This window comes from Cheilinus undulatus, linkage group 5, assembly GCF_018320785.1.
Source record: "Cheilinus undulatus linkage group 5, ASM1832078v1, whole genome shotgun sequence".
Classification (NCBI taxonomy): Eukaryota; Metazoa; Chordata; class Actinopteri; order Labriformes; family Labridae; genus Cheilinus; species Cheilinus undulatus.
Window position 1 is genome coordinate 3,624,980 of NC_054869.1, and position 25,761 is coordinate 3,650,740.

Here is a 25,761-nt window from a genome sequence, read left to right on the forward strand (position 1 = left end):
TTCAGTAACTAGCACAGTCATCCTCGTTTCTTCATGTTACATATGCAGTAGGGGTGTTAATGGTACAGAAAAATTTTGGTTTGGTTTGAAATCAGTGTTCGGTACATTTTTGGTACGGTGATTGAAGCAAATAAATAAAATTTAATTTTAATTTTTAAATTAAATTGTATTAAAATAAATAGGCCGAATAAATTACATTTATATTATTAATAATGCTGCAACCTCCTTCCAAAATTTCTTCAATGATTAAAAATATTACTGAATAAATACATTTTTGAACCACTAGGTTATTTTCATTGATATATCGACATATTTATACCCATTCTTTAAACACCAAAATTTCCCAGCCAACTTGAACGTATCATCATATTACCATGCGTAAGCTTGTTAAGTTTGCTAATTAGTGTCTTTCCTGTCGATTTCAACATGGACTTCAGCACTGGATTACTTTTTTAATTAATGGGACCTACTACGAAGTTTAGGAGAACTTTTTACAGCCCATCTTGGCGGATAAAGAGGTTAGAGCCGTGTGAAATCTGAGGATAACCCTACCTAGGACACAGCTGCAGAGTCCCTCTCTCCCTCCTCCGAGGCTGATAGTTGAAGGTAAAATGAATTTGATTCACAGAGCCAGAGCACCAGTGTTATAATAAAAACGATCTTAAATCAGTGTGAAAGTGAGTTGTTCTCTGGCTCCACATGTATTTGTTCAGTACACATCTGTACTGTACAAAGAGGCCTGTACCAAATCGGTTCAGTACGAATACACGTACCTTTACACATCCAATATGCAGTAAAGTCAACACCTCTATATCTTACTACATTTGTTTAAATACAATGGCATTGCAGTCCCTGTGTGTGTAATGGTTAGGCAGTTGAGTACTTTTGCCCATTCTGAATAAAACACAAGTTACTTTTCCCCTATAAAGAGGATCGGCGCTCAGTAAATAAATCCCAAATCCATTACTTTTTGTCTCCACAAGTCAACTGTGCAGGGTGGCAAGTAAACCAGAACTTCCCCAGGATTGTCAAGTGGGACCCCTCCTCCAGTGTTTGCCCAGTTAGTCCCACGACGCCTCCAGAGGGCTGAACAGTGATCTCCAGCATCCCAGAGTCACCCCTCTTCATGCTAGCCCTCACCTACCTACCACCTACCTACCTTACTGCATGTCCCACACAGCCTCAACAGCATGCCACCTTCAACAGACCCAGACTCCGTACATGGACGCTCCAAATAGTGACAATGCTGATACTACCTTTCTTAACACCACTCATGATTACAATGCAACAATTATAGTACAACCATTATACTTTACCATATAGTTTATGTCAGCATCAATCATGAGAAAAAAAAATCTGTTTCAGTCTCAGTTGAACTAGACACCAGAGAAATAAAACAAAAAGGTCTAAATGATTAGGTCTTAGTTAAAAGGAAATACATACAAAAAAGAGCTGCGGTCAAAAATCAGACAAAAACATTTTGTATTAAAAGTTACTATTTGGATTACAAATAAACTGTTTAAAAATAATCAAGTCAACTATATATGGCCTAGAGTTTACTCTCTGTTCAGTCTCATCTGTCTTCAACCTGTGAGGACAAATATTCTAATTATTTGAAGAGTCAACAGCCTCACCCACCATCATGTGATCATGTTGACAGGTGCTGGATTTTTTTTATTGTCTTTAGTTTCTCTCCTACTGTCTCAGTGTGATGGTGCAGCAACATTTTCAGCTGGTGAGTACAAAACTAGACTGAGTTTAAGTTCTTTTGAAAAAATTAAAACAGGTGCATTTGTAGATGAGGGTTAAATGTACTACTTAACATTTTACTATGCAAGTCTGACAGACGTTATTTAATTATGACCATTTCTAATCCTAAACTTTCAGATCAAATTCAATGTTTGTTTTATTCACAGAAACTGATCTGAAATCAGTTTGAATACATGTAAATAGAAAAACACAATCTGACAGGCAGGTAAAGGGCGATGATAACTGTAACTTTAGGGCTAATCCTTCGTATTAAAACATTTGTTTTGTTACAGAATGACAAACTTCTGTTTGTCGCTAGTGTTGCAGAAAGCTATCTCTCTGAATTAATGTTACAAGAATATTTCTGTATCATGTTGACGCACAGTTAATAATAAATCAGCGGCCAGGAAAAGTTATAAGAACAAGTTTATCAGTCATACAAACACACACATACACACAAATGAAAACTTAAGTTAAGAAGTCTAATTCATGAACGCTTTGCTCTCTTTATCATGGAAAATGTAATATATTACTTGTTTTGTCTTTTTTTATAGATTTCCTCTCACCAGTTGAGTTTTCTGTGATATTTCAGAGGCACGATGGCGACTGCAGTACCTGGTGAGTTCAGTCTGACTTCACATGCCAGAATGTAACAGTAAAATTAATTTATGGGTTAAATTTCATTTAACATTCACATAAAAAACATGTACAAATCAAACTCTTTTGAAAACATGTTCTTTTAAATTCTGTAGACATAGTTACTGACAGTTATTATGTTCTGTATGAACACCTCTGCAGTACATGATTGGCTAAATTTTACAAACCCTTACTCTAAAAATAATCCACAGCTGGAAGACCTCTGAATCTGGAAGGTCATAATTAAACTCAACTAGAACATTTTCACATTAGTAACACCTGAGTTTAGGTGGTGTTAAAGGTTTAAAGTGGTGTGCTATAATGTTCTCTATCTGCAACCTTAACCTTAAAAAACTCGACAATCTCATACCCCATCTGAAGTAAGTCATACAACTGGTTTTGCAGTAGGGTTGAGTTTCAGCCTGATCACTTTTGAGGCCAACCATGGCCTGATTAGTAGCTCCAAACAAACCGGATAAATTTCTGGCATATTTGATACAACCTCAATTCCAATAAAGTTGGGGCAATGTTTTAACCTGACCATCTGGGAAAGCTTCAATAGGAAAAGTTTGGGAAAAGGCAGAGGCTTTAAAAAAAAACTCTAAGTGTGATTGGATGAACGTTCTGTCTGTCACATCTCTGCGGGCCAATCAGAGCAACAAAACACATGACATAACCGCTATCGAGCTGCGCATGTGCAGCTACCGAGGAATAACGCAAACCATGGCGACTGTAGACATGTCAGTACACGACTTTTCTCATTTTTGAAAAGAAAACAACTCACTGCTGTTCTTTGTTCTTTTTTAATGGAGAAATGTCATCAAGTTCTGATGAAACTGGTGCTTTAGCAGCATCCATGCCATAAATGCACCAGCTCTTGCTACTGCTTGTTTACGTCACGACTCTGCCGCCCCTTGAAAGTACTGCCCCTCGTCGCTGATGGTCCTGTCACTTTCTAACCGAGCCCAAATGGTTCAGATGGGAGCTTTGCAAGATGGATTCACCAGTGAAAAAACAAGGAAATGGCCATTTCTATCTGCTTTGCAAGGTTAGCGCTGTTTAAAATGACCATAAAAACAGAATGCAGTGATTTGAAAATCTCACAAACCTACATTTTGTTCATAGAAGAACTTTAACAGATCGGATGTTGAAAATGAGACATTTTGCCATTTCATGAAAAATCTAAGCTCATTTTGATTTGATGGCAGCAACATATCTAAAAAAAAGTAGGGACAGGGCCAAACTGGCTATAAAAGTAAGTGGCTCTAATGAAAAACAGCTGGAGGAGCATTTTTTCAACTAACTGGGTTAATTGGTATCGGGTCAGTAACATGACTCGGTATAAAGGAGCACCTCAGAGGTAGGGTTTCTCAGATGTAAAGAGGTTCACCAATCTGTGAACAATTGCATCAAAAAATTGTGAAACAATTTCAGAAAAAGTTTCTCAAAATAAAATTGTTAAGACTTTGAATATCCCACCATTTACAGTCCTTAATATCATCAAAAGGTTCAGAAAAATCTCTTCTCTCAAAAATTCTTTTTGGAGACCAGGGACACTGTGTCCTGAGGACTGAAGAGGAGAGGGAGCATCCAGCTTGTCCTCCTCTTTAGCTCAGTTTTAAAGCCTGCATCTCTGATGGTATGGGGTTGCATTAGAGTCTATGACGTGGGCCGCTCTAACATCTGGAAAGGAACTATCAATGCTGAAAAGTAGATAAAAGTTCACAGACTGTTGTTAAAGAAGATGGGTTGCTGTACAATAGTAAACATGGCCCTGTCCATACTTTTTTGATACTGCTATCAAATTCAAAATGAGCTTAAAGTTTTCATGAAATGGTAAAATGTCTAAGTTTCAAAATGTGATATGTTCTTTATGTTCTCTTGTGGATTCAGACAAACAGTGAGAGTTTATATTCCACTGCAACTGTTATAGAACTCATTCAGTCTGAATAGAGGCCAGGATAAAAAATATCCCCACCAGCAATGAAAATTTACCTAGGAAGCACTGATACTCTATCAGGGCCAATACAAGCCTTGTTAATAATACTCATACTCACGAAACAGTGCAGAAACGGCACTCAGTATTATTTTAAAGCATGATGTTTGCCTCTCATTACATGAGTATGTAGTCAGGAGTTGTGTGTGCCTTTGCTTGTGTTTCTGCATGAATCTGACAGACCTTGTACTGGAGCAATATAGAATGGAGAAGAGCTTGGAAAAACCAACAGAATTAAAATATTTCAGTTCCTTAGCCCTTTAGTCAATTCAAACCTCAGTATGAACATATCAGCAAATGTGCTGAGACTGTGGAGAAGGTGCACTGTTTTGTCCATTTGTGATTTGAACATGTGGGATGCTTGTTTTTACCAGGGCACAGAAAACTAAGTGATAAATGAAGCTAAGAGCTAGTTCAGGCAGGACATAGAAGTCATCCACCCAGCTGCAATCAGCTGGCAGTCAGCTGATTGAGTCATGATCTCCACCACTCTGAACCAATCACAGCTCCTTCAGATTTCTCAGCAAGGCATTTAAAATATGAATTCCTTCTTACTGAAAAATGTTCTCGATGCTGGTAAAGCTCCACCTCCACCAACTAAACTTCCTCCATTGCAGCCTGAGGGTTTTTTTGCATCCTCATATTTACTTTTCTGCTGCCGAGGAGTAGAATGCTGCCAAACTTAGATTTGTTGTATTTGATAGGCAGTAACTTGACTGTACCTTTCTACCCTGATAGCATCAACATGTGGGTCAAATGTGACATTAATCTGAGACCTTTTGCTGAGATGTGGCGTGGCACAACGTATGTGGGTCAAATGTTAGCCATATCTTCAAACTTGGAGGGAGTTTCTTCACTGGGAAACTTGCATATTTGAAGCACTTGGGCAAAATATTAGTTTTGACATTTGGGCCACGTGTGGTATTTAAGTGGCGAATGTGCCACAGCAGAACATATGAGGGCCAAGTCAGAACCATGTATGTTTGGCTGCACCCAGGGGCAGAGCTGGGTGTTGCCAACATTAGGGGCTTAGCCCAAGACAAGCAGAGTCTGGGGACATTCTCCCGGTATTTTCATTGATTTACATCATTTGTATTCATGGAATGCACATATTTTATTTGGGAGAACTTAAAGTACCTATTAAAAACAATTTTGATCATTTTAAAGTGTTGAGTGTATATACCTTATCTAATAATAAACACACAAGTGTTGAGTTTACACCTGTAACCCTGCTACGTACGTTTTTAAAACTCCCATGGGCAAATAGCATAACACAGTTTCAATGTGACTTATCATCTATACCACTGATCATCAACTGGCGGCCTGGAGACCATATCAGGCCCCCCAAAGCTTCCTGTCTGGCCCCTAGAAGATCATTAGATTCAGAAAAGGAGGAAAAGAAGATTGTGGTTTTAAGAGTATCCCCCTGGCTTTAAATGTCTGCAGCTGTTAAATCAATCAGACAAACAATACTGAAATAACTTTAGAATGACTCAACATTTGATCTGTTTTTGCTGAAATTTACTGTCATAATTAGTAGAAATTTTTTTAAAAAAGGGTTAAGGTTGGCAGAAGTGTTGCAAAAATGACAGATAAAATGGTGAAAAGGGGTTAGAGAGTAGCAAAATAGGTGATAAGTGGTGAAATGGGTTAAAAGGGGAAAAAAATGACAGAAAAAAGTGGTAAAAAGAGGTTAAAATGTGGCAAAAATTGGTAAAGGAGAAAAAGGGGGCAAAGAGTATAAAAAATAGGTCGCAAATGACAAAAATAGTGCCAAAAAGTAATGAAAAGTGTTTTAAAGTGGCAAAAAATAGAAGAAAAGTGGCAAGATGGGGATAAAACATGCAGGAAAAGTGGTTTTAATGAGTTAAAGAATGGCAAAATATGTGTTATAGAGGCAAGCAGTAGCTTGCAAAAATTGGCAAATAAAAGTGGCAAAAACTGTTTTTAAAGTTGCAAAAATAGTTGAAAAAAATGTAACGAAAAGGGGTACAAAAGTGGCAAAATTGATAAAATTGGCACATAGGGGATTAAACGCAAGAAAATTTGTTTAAGAGGCACAAAGGGGTTAAAAGTGTCAAAAATGAGTTAATACTAGTACTGAATCACAGTTGTAGAGGGGCCATTCTCGAAGATTTTCAGGGGTCCAGTTCTGTTGCCAGGCTCCTTGTGGCCTGCTGCATTATACCTAGATAATAGTGATAGATCTCACTGCTAATTCCTAAAAATGTCCTGCATTTTGAAAGAAATACAAATACTACTACAACAATATTTCAATCAAACCCAAAATATTGATTCAACTTTTGTTTATTTGAAAGTCTGGCCACCAGAGTTTCTGTCGGGACTAAATCTGGCCCTTTTGCAAATGTTCTTGATGGCCCCTGATCTGTACTATCTGATTTATTCCTTTCTGACTCACTCTGTTTTCTGCTCTCTCTTCCTCCTCTAATCTTCTTTCATTCTCTCTCTTTCTCTCTCTGCTCCTCTCTTTTACTCCTGGATGGAAGTTTGCTCCACTGAAAGAAGAACAGATAAAAACAAGGAGTTTTAGATTTATGACCATTATACTACTATTAAAAGATCAAGTTTTACATGTATCTTAGTCACTTCAATTTTTGGCACCTCTGATATCTTTTCTGTAACTCAGCTCTATTATCTGATCAACAGTTCCATCTTCTGTCTCTCTTTGTCTTCACCTGATTTTAAAACTAGTAGTGACTTCACTTCCTCCTCTCTTTCCTCTCTCTTTTTACTTTTTACTTTTTCTATTACTTCATGTTTGATGATTCCTCAAATATGAATTCAACCTCAGTTTTTCCTGTAATAATTCTCCTCTTCTCCTCTCTTGGCCTGACTTCTGTTGTTTCTCTCCTTCCTGGAGAATCTTCTTCTGTAAGGGTATATCTGTCCTTTCCTCATCTTCTCTTTATAACTGTGCTTTAGTCAGCATCTTTATTTATCTTTGTCATTTCCTTGACTTAACCCTGAAACTTAAAACTACCAAAAGTAAACCACATTGTACCTGTAGTTAGCGAGGCATGTAGATTTACTTCAGACGTGTGTGTGTGTGTGTGTGTGGGGGGGGGGGGGGGTCAGGGGGCCCTCCCCCAGAAATTTTTGAGCTTCAAAAGCTTGATTTCCTGTGTTGTGGTGGGTTTTGCACTAATTTTTACTAAAAATGAAGTGGCTAAATAAGCTATGAATTAGGGGAAAATTCTCAAGTTAACTGTTTCCATATGATTGGAGTCAATAAGGTCAGATTAAATCATCCTAACAAAATAAAACCATTGTCTAGAGTCTAAAAGCCACATAAATTTTTTTCTGTATAAGATCCAAGATGAATTAGAATTTATATCCTGTCAAACTTTCATGAAAGCCAATATTTGAAAGAGTAAAAAAGGTGGTGTTATCTATCTGGTTTAAACCTCTCCAGTCTACAGTCAGCTCACACCAACAGGAACACAGTAAAGAGTCGACCCAGGCTGAATCATTAGTGGAGGTTTAATCTCCCCTCTTTCAGATCATATTTTATTCTATATGGTTCATGTCTGACTAAAGTTTTTCAAACACAGATTAAACCAAACGTTAAAGTATATGCTAAGACTTTTGTTCAGGATGACATTAAAGTTATCTTTTCTTGTTTGTTTGTTTTTTAAGAGAGACCCCCCCCCCCCCCCAAAAAAAAAGCAGTGAGACTGTGTTTAACACCTCTGCTATGCTCAGTGAGTGTGTGAGACAGACTGACCCAGAGTCAGCAGTATCACTGAGCACACACAGCTTTCAGGATCAGATCCCTGTTTATCAAACATGTTCAGAACTCAGAGAAAATCTTTAACAAAGGAGCGTTGTCAGAAACATGAGGATGCATATTATTTTCTCAGTTATAATAATCTAAGATCTAATGGAATCATGTGACGGACATGTCTGTGTTTTAAGCTTTAGAGTGGAGAGTCTGACTGAAAGCTAGGGCACAGACACACGATGTGAACGAGCTGAAGGCTCAGGCTAAATCAATGTGCTGTATACTGGATGTCTACAAAATCACACTTTAGAAACTTTACCTGAATTTTGACCATCTGCCATCCTCTATACTGAACATTTCTTCATTCAACTTTGGCTTCATTACAGCAGCCTCGGCATTTACCAAAGATTGCATATTGACGACAAGAGCACTCACTTCATCCCAAATTCACACACAGTCAATAAGTTAACGGAGGAGCGAGTCACTCTGAGACCAAAAAGGTTCAGGACTTTTATGAAAACATCTGAGGCTTAAGCCCCTGTAGCCACCCCCTAACTCCGCCCATGGCACCTTTAAAACTGGAGGGCAGCAACAGTTGAGGATAACGAGGTCAAAGTGGTGACTGTGTGGCTTCACCTGGTGTGTGACAGAGATGGTGGCAGAAGAGACCACAAATATGCGCCAAAGCTGACCCAGACTTTGACTCGAGTCACACAAATGGACACAAAATCTGACCTTTCCCCTCCTATAATTCATTTGTATATTTTTCTACTGTAAGGATGGATTAGTGACTTATGCTCAAAAATCTTTAAAAATGCCACTCCAGTGGTTTCATCACAAGAGGCCTGGTTTAAAAAAATCTATAAAAAGTGAAAAACAAGAGCGAGTGTAACACTAAGGATGCTTCTCATTACAAAACTTTTCCAATTCCTTTAATGCACCTTGAGGAGGCGAGGAGGTAAGTTTGTGTTTGTTCTGGGTTCTGCGTTTTTAGTCTCACAGCACTGATCTGTGAAAAATAAAGACCACTGATAAGTATAGATTAAAAAATCTTTATACATACAAATTTATACAGGATATAATCTCACAGAATTGATGCCTCACTAAGACACAAGTTTGTTTACTGTTCCTATTTTACTGAGAAATATCAGTATAGAATCACTGAGCACTGTGGGTCACATGAGGGCAAAGATGCCTTACCAAATCACTCATTCATATGGGCCATTTATTTGGCCCATATCTGCGCCAGAGGAGTTTTGCTGTCAGGGTAATCTGAGTTTTAGCACTGTACTCCCTAAAAAGTCCACGCATGTTACCTTTTAACCAGAGCCTTCAATGCCAAGCAAAACTGTATAGCAATTTTGCCTAAATGTTTAAATCAATGACAAGCATTCCTGACTTGAATGTGTTGTGATTAAATGTTGCCCAGCAGAGAGAAGCATAGGTCTTTAAATACCAAATGATTGCAACATGTTTTTATGAGGGCATGCAAGAAAGCTTCACTTTCTTAAAACCTCTCTGGGTTTTCCTTCTCTAAATGTCTGACCTTAGAAGTAATCAGCATCCCTGTTCTGTGTTTTTTATTTCCAGATTTTGAACTGAAGGTTATTCTTCTGGGGAACAGCTGGTCTCAACGGTGTAGAGTGGGAAACTTAATCCTGGGAAGGAGCATGTTCCTGGCAGAGGACGAACCGCACTTTGAGAAAATCAAAGGATGGTGGAAAGGCGGTGAAGATATTACCGTCATCAACACTCCAGATCTCCTGCATCCCAAAAGCATTGGCGATAAACTAAAAAGACATTTAGAAATATGCGTAGGACTCTTTGAACCTGGAACATATGTGCTCCTGCTGGTTCTACAGTCTGAAGACTTCACTGAGCAACACAGGCAGAAGCTCTGCGGAGTCCTTCATCACTTTGGTGATCATTCATTTGATCATTCACTGGTTCTTACATTAACATCTGCTGTGGGAAGGTCAAGTGTCAAGAGGGATCATAGAAACAACCCACATTTAGAAGACATAATCAGACTGTGTAGAAAAAGGTTCTTGGACCTTGAAAACCGTAAAGTTCAAGACCTGATAACAAGTTTGGATCACATTCTGGAAATGAACAACAGAGCGAATCTGGACATGGATAACTCCAGGAAGGCAACATGTGCTGGTAAACAGTCTTGGTATTTTTTTTATTTTGGCTGTCACTAACTACTAAATCAGAAAGTCTATTTATTCTTCTTTAATCAGTCAGATATCTTTTTCATTTTGTACAGGGTTGACATCAAGAAGAACTCCATGCCAATGTAAGTAAATGTCCTCAATCAAGAATTGGATTGTTTGGCATATGTAAAGATTAGATACTCAGACTTTATTCTGGTAAAGCTTTATTTTTATGACTTTAATTTCTGGCTACTTACTGCTTTGAAGCAAGGAAATTAGGGATGTGGGATATTGGATTTCTGCTGATATCAGATATGCTGGTATTTAGAAAAAAAAAAAAGAAAGAAATAGCCAATACCAATATTCATACTGATACTAAAATGTAGTTCAGACCTAAAACTTCAGTCCTTAATACACACTATAAAGTGTAGGGAATGATGATAAATAGAGAAAAAAAGATATCAGCTGATCTACAGTGCCTGTGAAAAGTATTTAAGATCTTTTTACCCTTTCATTGATTTTATAAATCAATCATGGTGTAAAAAAAATACATTAAAAAAACATCCCCAAAAAACTCTTAATGTCCAAACAGATTTCTTTAAAATAGTCTCAACTAAACAAACAAATGTAATGTAAAAATGAGTGGCTGGATAAATATTCACCCCCTTTTAAGTGACTGACCCAGTTCAAACAATCAGTGCTAGTCGTCTCACAGTTAGTGAAATGGGGACTGCCTGAGTACAGTGAATGTATCAACAGTAATTGTGGTATAAAGATACCGGCATCTGGAAGGATTCCAGTCACTGGTTAATCAGTATTCCTGACTACCATTACACCATGAAGACAAAAGAACACTCCAAGCAGCTCAGAGAAAAGGTTAGAGACTAGTGAGACAGGCCACCAACACACAAATGACTACTTTGAAGGAGTTAAAGGCTTCAGCAGATAGGATGAGAAAGATTCTGCATCAGGATTGGAGGGTATTCATTTTTAATACCATCATACCCTCCCCAAATTTTACTGGGGTATACACAATTACCACCGGAAAAATAACACAATAAACACATTATTCAAGCACTTACTGGTTTGCAAACAGCGCGACCAGAGTGCATGCCTCTACAGGTGCGTTGTTAAATATTTTATTAAAATGCTTCAGCTCAAAAAACATTTATTAGGCAACCTTTATGGTAGCACCACAAGTGATTTACAGTTGGAGCATTGTTCTCACTCAATTAACAGTTACTTCATTACAGAGGTGCAAACAAAGTTTATCTCTTGTTACTCTACATCTATGACACATATGCACTTTATTTTTCCTCTCTCTTCCCTCCCCTCCTCCCTGATTTAACTTGAGAAAAAATCAATTATCATGTCGAATCTGGGAATGTAAGTAATGTTCAGTGTGCTTCTATCAGATAAAGATTGGACTTAGATTTTATTTCCAGATAGCACAACAATGCCGAGCTCTGTCCTGCTGGAAGTTTATCTTATAGGCAGCATGTAAATGTACAGACAACTGCAGTGCCTAAAATAACCACCAAGCACCGATGAACTTCATCTATCTCGCAAAAAATGGCAAAAATAAGTTTGAACCTTTTAAAAAATTGTCAGTGTTTCTAATGGTGCCTGGTGTTGCTGCTGCTGTTATCAATAAACTTGATTTTAATCACTGATCTACACCTAGAAAGAAGAACTGAAGTATTTTCAAACTTGCGTTGTTGTGTATCACATTACAGCCAGCAGTTCACATTTTTGACTTTGAAGAAGACCATACTGGGGTGCCATGCAGCCCTGTGCCAGGCTATGGCACACAAGTTTGTATGTGCCAGTATGCATGTTCATCTTTGTTGTTTGTCACATTGGCCCAACATCATAACTCGAGTTCTGTCGTCACTTTTAAAGCATCTTCACACACAGACAGTGGTGCTGCTGGTGAGAATGGACATATACACACAAGGCATTTATTATAAACCTGTGCACATTTCACATCATCATGTCTTCATAAAGGTAATTAAAGCAATACTGTAGATATTCTTCCATACCCCAGGATATAATATTACTGTATTACCACCCATTCCTACTCTGAAAACAACCTACTGTTGCCCCGGTACTTTACCAGTCAAAGCTTTATGGGAGAGCGGCAAAGACAATGCCACTGTTGAATAAAACTCAGTTTAAGCTGGATGAGAGTTTGCCAAAAGGCATGTGGAAACTCCACATTTAAGTGGAAGAAAATTTTTAGGCCTGATGAGACCAAAATAGGGCATTTTGGCCATCAAGCCAAACCTTGCAAAGCAGATGGGTACACCCGTTTCCGTGTTTCTCAATAGTGAATCCATCTTGCTAAGCTCCTGTCTGAACTGTTAAAAAGTGACAGGACCAATCAGCAACGAGGGGCAGTACTTTAAGGCATGGCGGAGTTGTGACGTAAGAAAGCAGCAACAAGAGGCCGGTGCAATTATGGCAGAAGACATTAGCACAGATGCTGCTAAAGCGCCAGTTTTATCAGAACTTGACATTTCTTTGTTAAAAGAACAAAGAACAGCAGTGAGTTGTTTTCAAAAATGACAAAAGTCGTGTGCTGACATGTCTACAGTCGCCATGGTTCGCGTTATGCAGTTCTCTACGGAGTTTACTCCTTGGTAGCGGCTGTGTCACGTTTTGTTGCTCTGATTGGCCCGTAAAGATGTGACAGACAGAACGTTCATCCAGTCATCCTCTGAGTTTTTTTTTTTTTTTTTCCAAAAGCTCTGCCCTTTCCTAAACGCTGTCTACAGGTGGACAACGCTGTCTACAGGTGGTTGGATGTGTTTCACACATCCATCTGGCGTGCCAGGTTACATTAAGTCCTTTTCAAACTGGAACTGTGACACGTGTCTCAACCACAACACAGTCGGATTTTCAGTTTGTTTGCATGTTAACAATTTAGGGCCAAAATAAATAATGGCAGAAATGTTAGGATCTGCCAAAACTGATCATTTACCCTTTAAGCTCATATCTGCTGATATAGATATCATGCCTATAATACAGTGCAACCTAGGGCTGGGTGATTACAGCAAAAATCAAAGTCACGATTAATTCAACTTTTTAACCTTGATTATGATTAATGAACAATTATTCCACCCCCAACCTCTGACTCTGTTTGTTCTGTAAATATTTGTATAATTTTAAAACAAACAACTGAAAGGAACAGGCACAGATTAACAATTTATGTGTATTTATTGAAATATTTGAAATCAAAACACACATCAGCTAAAATTATGTTATTCATAAAAAGTCAAAGCTTTCCAAGAAAAGGGGGAAAAATTGAAATAATTGACATGGCAGGTTTTCGTCAGTTGGAGGCTCTAAATGTCAGTTTCGATTATTTTTCAATTAATTGCCCAGCTCTAGTGCAACCTCAATAATATTCCATTCAGAATATCATACAAAAAAAGCATTTATGATGTATCTGTAGCACTGACATGATTGTTATTAAAACCTACATGCAATACTTTGTGATTATTTTAATCTTGTGTTTCCATTTCAGCTCCAAATCTCCAGATTGTGTTGTTTGGAAAAAGCAATGACAAAAAAGCAAAACTAGGAAATTACATCGTTGGGAAAAGAGAGTTTTATACTTCAAAAAGTTTTCCAAACAAGTGTGAGGTTGCCCATGGAGAGTGGGGAGGGAAACAGGTAACAGTAGTGAAAACTCCAGAAATGTTCATTCTACCTGTGGAAACAATGAGACAAGAAATGAGAAGATGTGTGGAAGCTTGTCCTCCCGGACCGAATGTCCTGCTGCTGTTAGTGGAGCCTTCTGATTTCACTGAAGAGAACAGAAAAACACTGAAGTTCATCCTGAGTTTGTTTGGTCAAGATGCTTTGAAATACTCAATAGCCATCAGCACACATGAGGGGGACGAAACAGGAATGGCCTTCAGACGACTACTTCAAGACTGTGGAGAAAGGCACTACAGTATGACTGAAAACATCCACTGGGTAATGATGGAGAAGATGGAAAACGTTGTGCATAGAAATAAAGGAAACTTCCTCACGTTCACTGAAGAGTCCATAAAGTCTGAACCCAACAAACCGGCTTTAAACCTGGTTCTGTGTGGGAGAAGGAGAGCAGAGATAATGTCAGCAGCAACGGCCATTTTAGGTCAGACAGATCTTGATTTTACCTTCAGCTCATCACAGTGTGTTAAACATCAGGGAGAGGTTTGTAGACGCTGGGTGTCCTTGGTGGAGCTTCCTGCCTTGCATGGAAAACCACTGGAGGCAGTAATGGAAAACACATTCAAATGTGTCTCCCTTTGTGATCCTGAGGGTGTCCATGCCTTCATTCTGGTCCTACCTGTGGGTCCACTTACTGATGGAGACAAGGAAGAGTTCAAGACCATCCTGAACACATTCAGCTACCAGATTAAAAGCTTAACTGTGATCCTGTTTACAGTCTATTCAGATCCTTCAGCTCCAGAAGTTGTCCACTTTCTCGAGAAAAACATGGATGTCCAGGAGCTCATTAAGAGCTGCGGAGGATATTTTGCTCTTAACATCAGAGACAGGCAGCAGGTTCCAGAGCTGTTGTTCAAACTACAGAAGCAAAGATCTGGATCTACAAAGGAACCACTGACCTACACAACGAAAATGTTTGCACAGGCTCAAATGGAAAGGGTCAGCATGCTACAAGCAGAGCTCGAGGGTAAGTACTGTAATTTTTATTTGCAAAAGAAATCACACTGATATATTTTTCTACAGCATCCCTGTAAGTAATACCACGAGAGAGCACAATTGTTGTAAATATCAGTGTTATGATTGGATTTGTGATGAGCGTTTCAGTGCAGGACAGGGTCACAAACCTATCCCTCTGGGTCAGAACTAGATCTTGGTGTGGATTAAATGCACTGGTGAAGAAAAGGAGTAGGGTAAGATAGAAGACAAAGCTCCTGGTTGGCAGAAAGTAGCATCAATTAAAGACCTTGGAACACATCAGGGGTGATAAAATGGTAAAAGGAGTGCAAGGTGATCACATCGATCAATACTTCTCGAGAAATTAATAAAGTCAGTCGGCTGAAGTCCAGTGGTAGGTAGAAAACCACAGCTCACAGGATATCAGCAACTCTAGCACTGCAGGAATAGCCTGGGTGAAAGGGATGTGGATGACACTAAGGACAGCCTGCTAGTGAGAGGGAGAACCTCTGAGCACAGAGGTACAGTTAAATGGCCTAAAGCAAGTGAGAGGAAAGAATGGGAGGTAGTGAATAGGGACCTCATAATGTTGTTAGAGGGAATTAAGGGAACAATGGTAAACAAGCTAGAGAAAATATGAGACATGATGCACGCATATGATGTAGAAAGATTTGGAGTTCATGCAAGAAATAGGGGTTGAAAGAGTTCAACCAGTTAAATCTGGACAACAGAAAACGATAGGTTAGTAAAGGAGAGGAGAGGAGAGGAGACAGTGAAAGCATGGAGGAAGGCTGCAGTAGAGGAGACAGAGGGAATTAATGTTTTGCAAGAGTAGCATAGACAGAGGCTGATAACAGAAGGGCAGAACAACTAAGGAGGAAGATGAAGCAGAACAAGTTGTTTAGGACAGCAATTTATAGGGAACCATTTAAGTTCGGGTTTAAGGATTGTTCATTCAGGAAAAAGGGAGGGCAGTATAGAGCACCAAGCCAGAAGTCGAGGAGCATTTAAAAAGGTCGTATTCAGATCCAGGACAGAATAGGGGGTTAGACCTTCTCCCTGATATGCAACCACTAGGAGAGATAAAGCTTAGCATGGATTGTAGACCAGCAAGGTGGCAGGAAGTGCAGGATGTAGTGAGGCATGCAAAGGCTTCTTTGGCCTTAGGACCAAACAGAGTCCTCTACCAGATCTATAAAAGTGTGCCTGATGTCCTTGGATTTCTGTGGCGGTTGCTAAGGTAAGTTTAGGAGTTGTCAGATGAAGCAGTTCAGGCCAGTCGATGGATTTGAATGAGGAATAATGCCAGCTGGAGGCAAAAAGAACATTTGATGAAACCCCTTAACTCATCTATTTGAAATTTTCTCATAATCTGCTATTATCTCTCTTCCTTCATGAAAATGAAGGAGTAGGGGGAGATAGAGTGTCATGCCAAGCCAGGCGGGGTTATGGGTTAGCCCACGTCGGGACACCTCAACCTGAGCTCTGCCTCCCCCACCCTATTGCTAAACTTTCTCTCTCTTTCAGCTTTTCTAATTTATACGTTCAATGTACATTTGGTAGTTTCACGTGTAATGTTTGTACCAGGAATAGTCGTCTTTCTGTAGTTGTAATTATGAGTTTTGCTACAGTAGGTGCTATCAGCATTTCCACTACCTAGAGCTTGTTTCTACGGAGCCTGGGTTTGTTGAAGGTGGCATGCTGTCTAGGCTGTGTGGGCCATGTGGTTAGGTAAGATACTGGCCACGTTTACATGAGAGCTTTAATTCCACTTTTATTCAGATTTAAAGTTAAATCCTCTTTAAAAAGGCCTTGTAAACACCTAATTCCGAATGAAAATGACCATTCTGAATTAAACTTAAATCCGAAGTAAGTGGCTGGTTTATTCTGATTTTAAATCTTTAAGGAATTGAATAATTCCTCGATCATATATACACTCATTCCGCTGTAAATTAACTCCGGTCGTTCTGCACATGCTCATCCCCTTGTCTTCTTCTTCTTCTTAGGTTTTACGGCAGTTGGCATCCATCACTTTGGTGCATTACTGTCCCTCGTTCCCTTGTCCTGTCGCGATGACGCACATATTCCACACTAGCGGGCACATATTCCAGGACGGCGGCCCGAAGCAAGCGTTGGACTCGAGCCGAGATTATTTATTTAATAAGAGCCTTAGAAGATATGGATATAATGAAAAGAGTGGATGGACGGAAGCAGGCGGAATTAGTTTTCTTCCGGTAAACATAAATACTTCACGTCAGCCCCCTGTCCAATCACAACCCTTCCCAACCCCCAGACCTTAAGCGGAATTGAATAAAGGTGATTAAACGTGTTTTCCAGGTAAACCTCAATTTGGAATTACTATGTCCATGTAAACATGAAGGAGAATACTTTAGTTCCAAATTATTTAATTCTGAATAATTAATTCAGAATTAAAAAACATCATGTAACCGTGGCCACTGATGTCTCCATGTTGGAAGGTGGGTGGTGTGAGTTGGCATGGACGGGGGTAACTCTGGGATGCTGGAGATCACTGTTTAGCCCTCTGGAGGTGGGGTTAACTGAATGAAACACCACTGATGAAGTCCTGGTTTCTTGCCCCTCATCAGTCTGGGTAGCAAGACTTGTGGAGTCAAATAGTAATGGATCAGGGATTTCCTCACTGAGTGCTGATCCTTTTGTGTGGGGGCACAAGTACCTGATGTTTATTCAGAACCTTAAAAAGCTATATTTTCACTAGGGGAATGCCATTCCATCCGGCAGTAGTTCAAATAATTCCGGATCCTCTTATTTCACAGATGGTGCTGGTGAGGAGCAGAGGCCAGGGGATCTCAGGATTGTGCTGATAGGAAAGACTGGCAACGGAAAGAGTTCCTCAGGAAACAACATTCTGGGAAGAGAGGTGTTTGAGTCTAAACCAAGCCAATTCTCTGTCACAAAATGCTGTCAGAAAGAACATGCTGATGTGAACGGTCGTCGTATTACTGTGGTCGACACTCCCGGTCTGTTTGACCCAGATCTGTCCCAAGTTGAAGTTTGCGAGGAGATGATTAAATGCATCAGTCTTCTGGCTCCAGGACCACATGTCTTTCTGTTGGTGTTAAACATCGGCAGATTCACAGAAGAAGAGAAGGAGACGATAAAACTCATCAAGGAAGGCTTTGGGAGGAAGGCTGAAAAGTTCACTATCATACTGTTAACTGGAGGTGATTCACTGAAGTATGAGAAGCAGTCCCTTGAAGAATACATCAAAGAGAATTGCACTGGTTCCTTCAGGAAGCTGATCGCTGACTGTAGAGGAAGATACCATCTGTTTGATAACCGCAAGAAACAAAACCGAGAACAGGTTAGTGAGCTGATCGCCAAGATCGACTCAATGGTACAGGAAAATGGAGGCAGCTGCTACACCAATGAGATGCTGCAAGAAGCTGAAGCAGCGATAAAGAAAGAAACAGAGAGGATCCTGAAAGAGAAGGAAGAGGAGATGAAGAGGAAGGTGGAAGAACTCCAAAGAAAACATGAAGAAGAAATGGGAGCAATGAAAAGACGAGTGGAAGAGCAACAAGCAGAAACTGAAAAACAGAGAGAGCAGAGAGAGAACCTGCTTAGGGAAAAGGAAAAAAATATCATTAAAGAAAAAGAAGAGAGAAGAAGAGAACAGAGAATTAGAGAGGAGGAAGACAAGAGGAGAATGCAACAGGAAGAAATTCAAAGACAGGAGTGGGAACAGAAGCTCACAGATTTGGAGAAAAGGAAGCTGTCAGAATCAGAGGAAAATTACAGCATTCACAGAGAGCTGGCGAAAGCCAGAGAAGAACTGAAGAAAGAAAGAGAGAACTGGGAGAAAAAACAGAATGACTGGTGGGAAGAAAGGTTTAAGGAAAACGAGCAGATAAGACATGAAGAAGAAATGAAACGACAAAAGCTCCAAGAGGAATATGAAAGGGGAAAAGAAATTAATGAAAAGAAAAGAAAAGAGGAAGACCAAATCAGAAGGCAAGTGGAGGAAAAAGAGAAGAAAGCTATTGAGGAAAACTACAAGGCTAAAATGGAGAACCTGAAGAAAACATTTGAGGAGGAAGCCAGAAAGAAAGCTGAAGAGTTCAATGAATTCAAAGACAAAAAGAAAAAGGAATATGAAACCCTGAAGGAGGACCACGAGAAACAGATGAAAGACAGAGATGAGAAATATGACCTCTTAAAGGTGATGTCAGTCTATCAGGAAGAAGAACTGAAGAAAAAACATCGAGCTGAACTCTACAGCATGGTAAAATGTGTCACCAAAAAGAAAGAAAACATGCAAAAAGTCAACAGCCTGCTAAAAAAACACAAGAAAGATATAAAGATGATGGACACACAGGAGAAAAGGGAAACCCTGCAAGAAACCCATGAAAACGAAATCACTGATCTGTTACAGGAACTCATGGAAGGAGCAGACCGAAAGTGTAAGGTTCAGTGAGATCTTACGTACAGTCACAACTTTCTCAGATCAGCTTTCTAGGATCTCCATTTCCATTTGAATTCAAAAACACACATTTAAGGTAAGTGTACTCATTAAGCCCACCAAAATCTAATCTTTTTCATAGATACTAAGATGGTTTATAAACATGATGATTTATTAAAATGAAGGAGTAATCTCTTATTTGAAAGTATATTTATTTACTTATGCATATTTTAAAGAACAATTAAAGAAATTTTATGAATAAAGTCAAAAGTCTGGCATGGGCTTAATTGGTACCTAAGTACCATTTAAGCCCACATGTGTGCCAAATAAGTCCACAACCACATTTATTGACAGAAATATAAAAGATTATTATATTTTTCAGGTAGTAAACACATATTCATTCAGTAACATGTTAAACATGTTAAACACAATTTATTTTTTGAACTTGGATTTAATGTTTGGCTTGTAAAAATGGACCACCACAAACATGACCAAGCAGGCTTAAAAATCATTTTCATTGGCTTCAGCATTTAACATTTCATTGAACATTTTATTTAATATTGACAAAATTTGATTCGATATTGACAAAATAAAAAAAAATGTATTTGATTTTAAAAGTATTAAATGACATTACAGTGCATCAACAATATCTTATTGAACTTGGATTTAATGTTTGTCTTGTAACAATGATGATTTTAGGACAGTTGCTGTAATTCTTCCTTTTTGTTTGCATTTTTCTCACTGTAAACAAATTGTTATGCAAAATTAACTGACATAATTCTTCTGGGCAGTGTGTGATCTGTGATGTACTCGTGTTAATGAAGTTGGTGAGGTATAACAACGTCCAACACAGGATTACAGTGAAAAACCTATCAAACCTCAAAATGTCATTATTTCCTATTGAAACACATAAGATGGGCTTAAATGGAACACACTGGGCTTAAATGGCACTACAGTGACTACCAAGGAAATAAAGATAATATTTTCTCACCAAAATGAAACGAATGTATGAAGAAATGCCTGTAGCCTAAATATGCTGTAAAACTTGCCATCTCTCTTTTGCCAAACTTTCTGAATTATCAAGGAATTCTTGTTCAACGTTAGCTTACACTAGCTGTATTTTGGGTCACTGTACCATTTAAGCCCACCTTGGAAAAAAGACATTTTTTGAAAGTATTTCACCCAAACCCTTCTTTGTGTCTTAATTTGAAGATTTATGTAAAATGAATCAGAAAACACTTAGTTTGTGTACTTATCATTTTTAATCCTTAGGCAGTGTATCTATCTGTAGGGCTACATGTATTGATTAGTGATTAGCTCGCTACGCTAGCTAGTATGACTCATCTTTTCACATAAAACTAAATAGTAAGAAATGACTAAAAACTACTTGTTTATACACAAAAAACAATCAATTATCTCTCAAATTACATCATATGAATGTACTTAACAAGTCAGTGGCTGAAAATAGAGGGTTTTTTTCTGAGGGGTCCCAAAACACCAAAGTTTTGAGGGGACTTTATCTGAGCCTCCTTGAGACTGCATGAATGTAGGCGGGCCTTATTCAATATTGACAAATGTGATTGGTGCCAAACAAAAACTGACATATAATTAAGAAATTGTGTGAATGTGTAACATTATAGAAAGGCCCCTCTTTTTTTTTTTTTTTTTAAATTGACTTCAAAGTTGCAAGTGGGCTTAAATGGTACCTGGGCTTACTGGGTACACTTACCCTATAAGGAAAAAAAAACTCTTTTTCATCATGAAAAGTTTTTAGTGCTGTTCTCTCTGCTATCTATCTTATAAAGAAAAGTGGTCCAGTTCTTAAACTGCCGCTATATTGCAGCTACATCCAGGCTAAGCACCACACTGGCAGAAGCCATTGCTATCAGCTTCTGGTACGACTAAACCACGCCCATGGCTGCTGCTTTGTTCTCCTCAAATGATGCTGATTTGTCCCTTCTTAGACCAGGCACAATCACTTCAGACTGGAGCTTTGCACAATGGATTTGCCTGATGACGGACATGGAAACAAGACACTGCATCTGCTTTGCAAGGTTAATATACTTGTAACTGCAGCAATCTTTGCTAACACTATGCAGCCTAAACGTGAAACAAACTTAGAGAACACTGTTGATCCTTAGGTTGAGCTGACTGTGATCTGCCACAGAGCTTAATTCAAAAGACACTTTGCTGTTTTTTTGTGAGGTTTGCTGAGTGCATCATGCAGCTGCAACAAATTCAACTGGCTCATGGTGCTGGAGCGCGTTGAGGGGTAGGGCTTATTATCTGATCATGTCATCATGCAGTCAAACTGGTGCAATAAACAAGCCACAGCTGCACCAAGTTTTTTAACCTGTCGTGATAACAAAGATAATTAAACCTGTTCAAATTTTCAAATCAGGAATTTTCAGTTCATTTTCTGAAAAATAAACAAAAGTGAATCTTTAATTTCTGTCTGATAATATATTTGAGTGCTGGTTGTCAGGCTCTTAAAACCAACTTACTTTGGAGGTATGTTTTTAACTTTTAATGCCTGTATCTCAACAGATAATTTTTTTTTCATCTGTAGTTAGTATCACCTACGTCTGTGTTGTTAGGATCATTGTATAAGATCTGTATTAACATGGCTTTTTTGTTCTTACATTTTGAGGTGATTGTCTTTGTAGTTCAGATCAATCTCAGTAAAGCTCTGCTCAACCAGTGGAGATGATCTTTTTCTTTGTGAATTTTTGTTGAAGTGAAATAAGAATCATTGCTTTTATTTGAAAATATTCACTGAGAACAAAAGTTGGATTAATCTTTGAATGAATACTTTGTGGATTTGATTTTCATTTTTTCTTTTATTAAATTAATAAATGGTTAACCCAAAAATTGAGTGTGAGCTATGTTTTTATTTTTTATTTCACCTTTATTTAACCAGAAGAAAACTGCACTGAAATTAAAAATCTCTTTTACAGAGGCAGAGGGAGCAGCAAACTTAAAGGTCTTTTTTCCCAGTTCAGTTCTGACCTCTGGGACGAACCACAAGTAAAGATCCTGGTAACAAAGATTATGAGATCTTGTACTCTTCTGACTGATGTAAGTCTGAAAGTAGGAGGGATGAAGGCCAATAATAGCTTTATAGACAAAAATATGTCAAAATACCAAGATATCTATAGTTGAAACAAACTTAATCTGAGTACCATGAGAGGTTGAAACTAAAGGAAGGTTTAAGGGCCTTAGATCTAGCATCTGATTTTCAACTTTTTGGTAAACTGAAAACAAAACAGAGTTAAATTAACTTTAATCTAAGTGTACACCTGTTACTCATTAATCAGTGAAAATATACTGCAATACTTCATTTAAGAAAAAGCTCTTCCAACAAAAACATAATACAGTCAAAGAAAGAACAAATATAAATATGTTTATATACCTCACTTTTTCCTTTAAAAACGGCTTTTAAAATATAGTTTTTACTTTAAATATCTGATCAGTTTCTTAATAACTTCATTGGTTGAATATTTTTAACCAACTGTAGCATGTTACATACATGTACACACATGTATTTTGTAATCTTTAAAGAAAACAATTCACAGCAGCTGCACTACAAATGAAGGAATCGGCAACCATTAATCAATCTATCTATTTATCTATCTATCTAACCATCTAACCATCTATCTATCTATCTGTCTGTCTGTCTGTCTGTCTGTCTGTCTGTCTGTCTGTCTGTCTATCTATCTAACTCTTTCTATCTATTTATCTATCTATCTATCTATCTATCTATCTATCTATCTAACTCTTTCTATCTATTTATCTATCTATCTATCTATCTATCTAACTCTTTCTATCTATTTATCTATCTATCTATCTATCTATCTATCTATCTATCTATCTAACTCTTTCTATCTATTTATCTATCTATCTATCTATCTATCTATCTATCTATCTAACTCTTTCTATCTATCTATCTATCTATCTATCTATCTATCTATCTATGTAATTTAAAGGATGTAGAGTACCTTCCTGTGGCTTGCCCCAAACTAGACGATTTTGAAATCTTAAGTGATTTTATTAACATTACAGACATAAGGGCAGTTTCAACAGTTTTAACAATATAATCCTCCTAACCCCCGAATTCCTCGCTGTGTTTTGGGGTTGCTTCAAGCAATGGCGCATGCAACTGCCCCCTATCTATCTATCTATCTATCTAACTCTTTCTATCTGTTTATCTATCTAACCATCTATCTATCTATCTATCTATCTAACTCTTTCTATCTGTTTATCTATCTAACCATCTAACCATCTATCTATCTATCTATCTATCTAACTCTTTCTATCTGTTTATCTATCTATCTATCTATCTATCTATCTATCTAACTCTTTCTATCTATTTATCTATCTATCTATCTTTCTATCTATTTATCTATCTATCTAACCATCTAACCATCTATCTATCTATCTATCTATCTATCTATCTATCTATCTACTTATCTATCTAACCATCTAACCATCTACCTATCTATCTATTTATCTATCTATCTATCTATCTATCTATCTAACTCTTTCTATCTATTTATCTATCTATCTATCTATCTATCTATCTATCTATCTAACTCTTTCTATCTATTTATCTATCTATCTATCTATCTATCTATCTATGTAATTTAAAGGATGATGAGTACCTTCCTGTGGCTTGCCCCAAACTAGACGATTTTGAAATCTTAAGTGATTTTATAAACATTACAGACATAAGGGCAGTTTCAACAGTTTTAACAATATAATCCTCCTAACCCCCGAATTCCTCGCTGTGTTTTGGGGTTGCTTCAAGCAATGGCGCATGCAACTGCCCCCTATCTATCTATCTATCTATCTAACTCTTTCTATCTATTTATCTATCTAACTCTTTCTATCTATCTATTTATCTATCTATCTAACCATCTAACCATCTATCTATCTATCTATCTATCTAACTCTTTCTATCTGTTTATCTATCTAACCATCTAACCATCTATCTATCTAGCTATCTATCTATCTAACTCTTTCTATCTGTTTATCTATCTAACCATCTAACCATCTATCTATCTATCTATCTATCTATTTATCTATCTAACAATCTATCTATCTATCTATCTATCTATCTATCAACTATCTATCAACTATCTATCAACTATCTATCTATCTATCTATCTATCTATCTATCTATCAACTATCTATCAACTATCTATCTATCTATCTATCTATCTATCTATCTATCAACTATCTATCTATCTATCTATCTATCTATCTATCTATCTATCAACTATCTATCTATCTATCTATCTATCTATCTATCTATCTATTTATCTATCTAACCATCTATCTATCTATCTATCTATCTATCTATCTATCTATCTATCTATCTATCTATCTATCTATCAACTGTCTATCTATCTATCTATCTATCTATCTATCTAACAATCTATCTATCTATCTATCTATCTATCTATCTATCTATCTATCTATCTATCAACTATCTATCTATCTATCTATCTATCTATCTATGTAATTTAAAGGATGTAGAGTACCTTCCTGTGGCTTGCCCCAAACTAGAAGATTTTGAAATCTTAAGTGATTTTATAAACATTACAGACATAAGGGCAGTTTCAACAGTTTTAACAATATAATCCTCCTAACCCCCGAATTCCTCGCTGTGTTTTGGGGTTGCTTCAAGCAATGGCGCATGCAACTGCCCCCCGGAGGCATTCCTGCACTATTGATTGTGTTGCTGTGTGCACGGCATGAAACATGCGGCTCATGTGTAAATGTGACATCCACACAGATTTTCACTGATCACAGCTGAACCAGCTGATGCCGGTCACTAGTCAGTCAATCCACTTGTCTCGTGTTTAAAGCTTACCTTTTCTGGCAGTAGTCTGCTGCATGTGACCTACCTTGGCTAACGCCCATAGATGAACACACGATTAGAAGATGCTGGGCGCTTTTCTTCAGCATCTCACTGGCATTCCTTCAGAAGACAGGGTCTCCCTAAACAAAAATGGACCAAACCTGAAAAAGTATTCACTTAATTTGCCTTACTCTTCATTTACCAACATCTTGCCAGGATCTGACAACAACAATGGAGTGCTTTCTACACATAAACAACACTTAGACAGGTCACCCAGGTATATCTACAGCCACCCAAGTACATTTACAAACCTTTTTGTTGTTCTTTTAGCCTGTGTATAATGACCATCTATGCTCAAGCGAGAGACAGCCACTAGTACGTTCCTTCAGTAAATGCACCATTTGAGGAGCAAAATCCTATTATGTTTCTGACATTGTTCAAAAACTTTGCCACTGAATGCTGTTGATATTGTCCTGACCTCAGTAATGTAAGATGTAATAT

The 25,761-nt window shown here is 37.9% G+C and overlaps 1 protein-coding gene across 1 annotated transcript; it reads left to right on the plus strand.

The window, feature by feature from the left end:
- The first annotated feature begins 2,301 nt into the window (after nucleotides 1–2,301).
- LOC121509502 lies at nucleotides 2,302–19,412 on the plus strand. Its single transcript, XM_041786927.1, has 4 exons — nucleotides 2,302–2,367; nucleotides 9,714–10,286; nucleotides 13,809–14,969; nucleotides 17,752–19,412. The coding sequence occupies exons 1-4, from the start codon at nucleotides 2,349–2,351 to the stop codon at nucleotides 19,410–19,412; spliced, it is 3,414 nt and encodes a 1,137-aa protein (XP_041642861.1). The 5' UTR covers nucleotides 2,302–2,348.
- The last annotated feature ends 6,349 nt before the right edge of the window (nucleotides 19,413–25,761 follow it).